The 7364-nt window shown below is 39.1% G+C and overlaps 1 protein-coding gene across 2 annotated transcripts in view; it reads right to left on the bottom strand.

Moving 5' to 3' along the window:
• Window positions 1-230: 230 nt before the first annotated feature.
• grm6a (glutamate receptor, metabotropic 6a) overlaps window positions 231-7364 on the bottom strand; it is a 248547-nt gene continuing 241413 nt past the window's right edge. For both annotated transcript variants that reach the window (XM_039775581.1, XM_039775580.1), the window contains exon 12: window positions 231-2302. Coding sequence is in view for 1 of the 2 variants with exons in the window: in XM_039775580.1 (XP_039631514.1) it covers window positions 2256-2302 (47 nt within the window). In the remaining variant the exon portion in view is untranslated. The remainder of the gene's footprint in view (window positions 2303-7364) is intronic.

The raw sequence follows: 7364 nt of genomic DNA, 5'->3' as shown, positions 1-7364 counted from the left end.
AATGCCCACAAGTGATTATTTACATTAGGTAGGTGTCATATCTGCCACCATAAGCACACTTTGCAGGTGAGATGGGTTTGAAAAGAATCTCATCTGGGTGGACAGTACAACGCTTGAGCGGACTCAGAATTCTGCACCTTTTAGCGGTGACACATTTGACTGAGTGATCACAAAGCTGCTCACTTCAGCAACCAACAGAACTTCTGTCAAGAGACTGAAACGCCTGCCAAATGATCATTTCTGCTTTCTTCATTAGCTTTTAGTTTTTTCTTTTATTTAAGTTTATATCTTCACTTAGCAAATGCATGTTGCTTGGCACTTTCCTGTACAAATCTGCTTTCTTTAAAACACAAAAGTGTGTTTTGCTCACCATCTGCACATCTTGTTTCTCTGCAAGTCCCACCATGAAGTGCAGCCTGAGATGGAGCTCCTGTGCAGTTTGAGATGAACCTAACACTCATGCTAATGCAGCCTTGGTTCACACGTGGGGCTCAGTCTCCACCTTCACCATGGGCTTTTCAGACCTTCAGGTTGTCATGCCCAAATTGTGCTGGTTTGAAAAAAATGATTAGATGAAATAGGAGCAGATATGCATATGTGATTTAGATTTAACATTGAATCCTGGGAAAGGAGGATGACTACATGGATGGTAACATCTGCACTCCTGGAAGTGACTGTCTACTTTGAAGCCCCTGGAGTGGATTAACTGGGTTTTGATAATGTGTGATTAGAACTGCACCAGACAAGAGGAAATCTGCTGTAGAAGATGGGTCTGGTTTAACATTCCCAAACAGAGGAAAGGCAGCCACATAGATGAAAACAGTCAGTACGAGAAGGGGGCAAGAAGAACGGGGCATTGAAGTCCACAAACAGGTTAGGTTCCCGCTCTCTCCTTGTCAAATCTATTAGTATGATTCCATAAGAAACATCCACTTCCAACTCCACGGATCATGTAAAACAAATGAAAATATAAGATCTGAGATTCAGCAAGAGCACACATACATTCACTGCCCAACTGTCAAGCCATAAATGTGCTCACGGGAGAACTTTCCAAAGTCATTGTCAGATTGGGACTTTGAATTATTAGGTTTACTTTTCTTTAGTTTTTTATCATTCCAGGCCTGGCCAGGTTCGTAACGCAATAAATGCAGAGGTGGTAACAATGTGGGCAGGTGGCTTTTATGCACCAGCTCCATAAAATCATATAAGACATCCTCAGGCCAAGTCACTTCATCTACACTCCGTTCACAAAAGGATCCTCCGTGTCACGCTGGACTTTAGGACTGTGTGCTGCCCGTTCCAAATCCAGTTCCTGCTCTGATCCCTTTCCATTTGAAGGACAGACCGTTGCCAGTTTGTGTCTGCTGCTCGGCAGCTCCTCACAATGCAAGCTGTCATCTAACACAACACTAAGCAAGAAACTAATGCTGCCAATACTGGGGAGCTGCAGCCTTACACAATGGAGGGATGTTTTATATTTGTAAATATGTACACATGCAATACTTTGCAACTGAACTTACATGTTTTAGCTGAAATGCCGATTACTTGCTTCACCTACAATGGTAGGTCAAATAGTTTGGTGCTGAGCAGCAGGGGTAACCTCTGCCATTTCATAAGGGCTGACCGCCTTGTTAGCTCAGAAGATCTGCTTTTTTCCAACAGGCTTTGAAAGGAGCAATAAAATGCATTTTTTTTTCTAATAAAATGTGGCCTGTTTTTGGAAGTCTGTTTTTAGCACAGATTGAAGAATGGCAAGATTTGTAGCTCCACTGATCACCATGGCTAATTTTGCAAATACAGTATAGGACAAAATCTAGACAGATGATTTGAACTTGTAAGTTTAAGTTAACTGAATGAGTAAACCAACAAAACAACAACCTTTATTTAATGTTACAAAGGAGACTGGGAAAGGGAATATGAAATTGGGCAAAACTATTTAGCATATTTTGTTTACTTACTTTGTAGTTTATATTTACAAGAAACCCTAAATGGTGTGTTCTAGGTATAAGGTACCACTAACTTTGTACTTTCATTTTCTTGGTTGTCAAAGGCTTTGGAAATTTTTTTTTTTTCAGTTAACATTCAAACAACAAAAAGCATTCCTTAAAAATTTTAAGAAGATTTCTGGTTGATAAACAACATTGTCTGGAGCGTCTTTTACAGGAGCATCACAGCCATTGTCAGCTCCTTGTTAAAGAGCCGTCGATTGACTTGGATGGTCCTCTTCTGCCTTCTCCTTCCACTGATCCTCATGCTTAAATGTCTGGATTGCTGTAGTTTATGTATGCCATTTTAGGAATGCCTGAAATAATAAAATGAAAAAAAAAACAAATTATATTAGAGATAAGACACCTTGTTATCAAAAGGCTTGTCCACACTGCAGGTGAGAGGCCATGTGGGAGAAGATGAAATGCAAACGTGAAGTACTGAGCTAAAATGTTTGGATCCCTGACCCCTTTTCTGACTGTGGCCAGTAAACTAGAAGAGATAATCCTGGTCCACTAAGTCAAAAGATCATCTTTTCACTCTGTAGAAGGTCTGCTCCATGAAATATGCCTGCCACCTTCTTGAGCCCTGTTTCAATGATTGACCTTGTTAATCTTCCTCTTCCCAGTCCTCCTCAAGGCCCTACTTCACTGGGTGTATATCGAGGTTTGCAGCCACGTCAAATCACACTGTCACACAGTGAGTCTGAGCACAGCCACCAAATGGTCCCAATTCAGTGGTGTTTCCACAGTGAAATACGCTGCCTGCCACAGGGAGATGCTGTTGCCCACTTGGTGACTGTTGGTTTATCTTTAAAGCAGAACTGGTTAGCAGGCTGAGTGCTTACTGGAGAGGCTGTAAACAACACAAACATCATTGCAGGCCGAAATACAGAAGGTTACTACAGACATTTCTGTACATCTCAGCCATGGCCAAGCTTGCTGTCAATTCACCTGTTCATCTCTTTGCCAAAAGATGATCTAGTTCTGGGGTCAAAGGGGAGTCTAACTTGGCAACATTGAGCACAGTGACACACACTCGTACTGGGCTAGGATAAAGTCACCAGTAAAACTAAAGTGCACATCTTTAGGATTGTGGAGGTAAACTGGAGCCCCCTTAGGAAATTCCGTGCAGGCACAAATGAACGGTCACACTCCATGCAGGGACTTCAATCCAGAGCTCTGCCGCTGTGCCAGCCAGATTTATGTCAGTCTCCATGACCCAATGGTGACAACCAAACAAAGCATAGCCACAAAAGCTTAACTGTTTCTCCTTGTGAACAATTTTACATCTGTCAGATCTGGCATCAGATAAGGTTATCTTTCATATACAAAAGCTTCAATTTCATTTTCAGTTCTGAATCAAAACTGGAGCATTTTACAGCATTTACACCACCCAGCAGACTGAATATTTTTTAAATAGTTATCTTTCATGAATAAAAACACAATACAATTCTGAAAACAGGATGAGGTTTTGTGTTTTGAAGCAAAATAAATATAATCTTTAAATGCCATAAGGTGGCACAGTGGTAGCGCTGCTGCCTTGCAGTAAGTTGGCCAGGGTTCCTGTCCATGTTCTTCCAAGGTTTATTCCTACTTTGTGTCCTATGTTAGCTGGGACAGGCTCCAGTGACCCGGGTCTGGATTAAGTGAGTTAAAAAATGACATTTAAAAGTTATGAATCAAATATGCTGCCAGCAGTACCGCAAAATGAAAATTAGTTCAAACTGTCAAAATACATTTTTACCATCATATTGCCTAAAAACGTTCACCATATAGCTACACAGGTAAGGAGGTGCATGCTTACCATGTCAACACTGTGTGAGGGAAATGAAAATTTTGGTGAGCAATTTTTGTTCACCTCAGATAATTTTATCTGACCCTGGCACAGAGTTTAGTCAAACAGCACATTGTCCACCACTACATGCCAAAGAATGGAAATGAAAATGCCCTGCACTCGGTTGATAAGAAAAGAAGTAAAGAGAGCCTAACGAAAGGTCTTACCTTTTGGGATTCTTTGATTACATAAGCCACAATCTGACACGTCTGCTTATTTTCATATCTTCTTGCTTGACTGCACTTATTTTGTTTTGAATAATGTATATGCTTTCAATAATAAATACAGAAGACTTACATCAATGTTCACATTTGAAGGCACTGAATTACCCATTCAGAATGAAAAGCTAAGATTCAGATTTTATTTTTCCAAAGCAATGAGTGTGCTTATATGGTAAAAGTAATGTACTGAATCCTTTTGGCCATCTTTAATTAAAACATAAATTAATATTTTGTTGGATTTTCTATAACACACTGCTAGTTACCTTCTTTTCATCTTTTTAGATCCACACTCAATCATTTTTAATACAAACATAAAACCGAATATACTGAAGCAATTTTAAGCTATGAAAGGAACAGCATCCTGGAAATCTATTGCCCTTAATATCCGACACCAAGCTAATTTTGTCTTCAACTGATATTCACAATTCTGTAGCTATGTAGCTATTTAGTATTTTTATTAGAGCCTAAAATAAAATAGTAGGGTGTTTGTATTACTCAGAGGACTTTGAAGGCTTTTTTGTGAGGCTTCAGAGCTTAAACCCTGAGGTTGTGGGTTGAAAACCCACTACTGAAACTGTGTGACCATTAGCAGGTCACTTGACCTGCCTATACTCAGATTGAAATGTAATCAGTTGTATCTCTCAAATGTTGTAAGTCATCTTGGATAAAGACATCAGCCAAATAACAATTGATAATAATAAAATAAAATTGTGCAAACTGTTTCCAAAGACTCAGCCAAAACAATTAATAAACAAAACTCTTTTATGTTGTGTTTTATTTTAATGTAAAACAAAAACTAAAGAATTTTTTTTTTTTGTTTACTTTTAAAAGATAATTCTTTGCCTTTTAGTTTATTGCACACTAGGGATCCAGGAGCTCTGGACTGAGTCTGAGCTCTGTTTCTCTTTCTTTCTGTTCATCACATCTTTGGCAGCTGTAGGCCTGTTGTTTTTTGTCTGATTTCTATAGACATCAGGGGCCTCATGCATAACGCTGTGCGTAGAATTCGCACTATAACATGACGTAAGCACAAATGCTGAAATGCACTTACGCACAGAAAAATCCAGATGCAGGAATCTGTGTGTTCGCCAACTTCCGTGTTTTTCCGCTACATAAATCCCGGTGAGCGTGAAAAGTAACGCATGTGCTGTCCTGCCCCAAATCCTCCCAGAATTACGCCTATTTGAATATGCAAATCAATATAAATAGCCCTTAAGTTCAGCTTTCTGTGAAAAGACAATGGGAAAAGCACGGGGGAAAATATAAGAATTTCAGCGAATACCAAGTGGAGGCAAAGGAAAAACATACTATTTGTTGATTTAAACAGTGGTATAATGAACAAAAGGAAGTTGATCGAGTGACATAGCGTGTCGGAGAAACTCGAAAGCTCAAGTTCACAAAGGCGGACAGTGCCAAAATAAAAAGAAGTGGTCAGATATCAAAGTCGCGATGAAAAGGGAGTCGTAGCCCACCGTCTGAGCTTATTAGGGTAAAGACAAAAAAAAAATAGACACACAGTGGAAAAAAAGCACAAAATGTCAACTTTAATGTCAAAATTTCCACTTTAATCATGTAGTTTATTTTGTCATTAAAGCAGAACATCATAAACTTAATCTTAAAATCATTTAATTTACTAGTTTCTCAAATCCCATCGTAACTAAAGTAGCATGTTAAATGCTTTGTTTTGTATTTGATCTTCAATGTGCTCTATGTGTATGAATCACTATGTGCTTCCATTCTTTCTCTTTCTCCGACTGGACACAGAATCCATTACACAGGCTAGGGTGATATTACAGCTCTCTGAATAATTAAAATACTGAGATGTATACATGATATCATTTTCATGATGACGGGAATGAAAGCACGTTATTAAACATGAGAACACGATGGCGCAGTGATTGTTCATGTCTCACACAAGATGCTTGCTGCGCCATGTGCGACCTTCGATGAAATAATTTATTGTAGCAGTACTGTCTCTTTCAAACATACTAACCTCCAATTCTTGTCCTTACTTTTCTTTCCCCAAATATCCAATCGCCACACAATGAGCTATGTAATACCCGTAGACGTTAAGCCATCTGTAAGCTTACAATGACGATTCTTCAAAACTTTTAAGGAACACTGAAATATCTTCATAGTACATGTTTAATTATTCTATCCATCTATCCTTCCAGTGTCGTGCCAGCCTCAGTAAATATACAGCGCGAGGCAGGAAGAATACGTGAACTTGTTAGCGTTGCGGCACTGTGTCCTCACATGTCTAATTATTAACAATACAGATTATTTAAATGAAGTTTTATCTGTATAATATAATCAACATATTTTGCTGCATTTCATCTTAAAAATGATATCGTCATCATATGTAAATACGCGCTTTATAAAGTGGCGCAGGTTGTGTAATATTATAACTGTACTGCAAGTTTACAGTGAGGTGATTGTACTTATAAGTACAAACAGTTCTACAAGGAGCAATTGATTAAGTGCGTTTATAGTTCTTGGGATGAAACTGTTTCTGAACCGCGAGGTCCGTACAGGAAAGGCTTTGAAACGTTTTGCCGTGGCTGAGGTAGCGTGTGTTTGATGCTGTATACCGATAATTCTCTTTCTGATCAGCTGCTGCTGTGATTCCCCACTCAGATACAGTGATATAAATACTCCGAGTGCTGCAATGAGAGTAATATGGAAAAAGATGATCCGCTGTGGCAACCCTTAAAGGGAGCAGCTGAAAGAAGAAAAAGAAGAAGAAGGTGCAGTGAGAGTAACAACGCTAAAGCAGTTATGGTATTTGGAATACTATGGCTGTTCCCTGGGCCATTATATTGTTACAGGTTAATTATAATCAGATGCATTACACTAATAAACAATATGTGGTTAGTTTTAGTGTATTTATAAAGCCGCATCAGGAATGTGGTTCTAAGAAATAAAGGGTAACCACACAGGAACGGTAGCACTGGTTTGACGCTGGGTGCCGCCAGTCTGCAAAACCGAGTGGAGAACTTGCGTATGACAGGGTATGAGGTATCGTGGAAAAGTGCGTGGCTTTACGCCAAGTGTAGGTTTTATACATTTTGATTTGAACGTGGAAACGTTCTTACGCAACATTTCTGTGTGTACGCATCGTTTATACATGAGGCCCCAGATGTCTTCATTTCTCTGTTCATCGCATGACAAAATATTGTAAAACTGGCCATTTGTTTAGTCAGTAAGCATGGTTGTGAACATAATTTATTCTCATGTTTGGCATCAGCATTAGAGCTGTTTTGACAATTTTTATTTTTCTTTACTTGGTTTTTGGCCTAGTAGACCTTGTGACACTGTATA

The sequence above is a fragment of the Polypterus senegalus genome, chromosome 13 (genome assembly GCF_016835505.1).
Source record: "Polypterus senegalus isolate Bchr_013 chromosome 13, ASM1683550v1, whole genome shotgun sequence".
Lineage (NCBI taxonomy): Eukaryota > Metazoa > Chordata > Cladistia > Polypteriformes > Polypteridae > Polypterus > Polypterus senegalus.
Note: the sequence above shows the minus strand (reverse complement) of the source record. Positions and strands in the feature narration are given on the sequence as shown.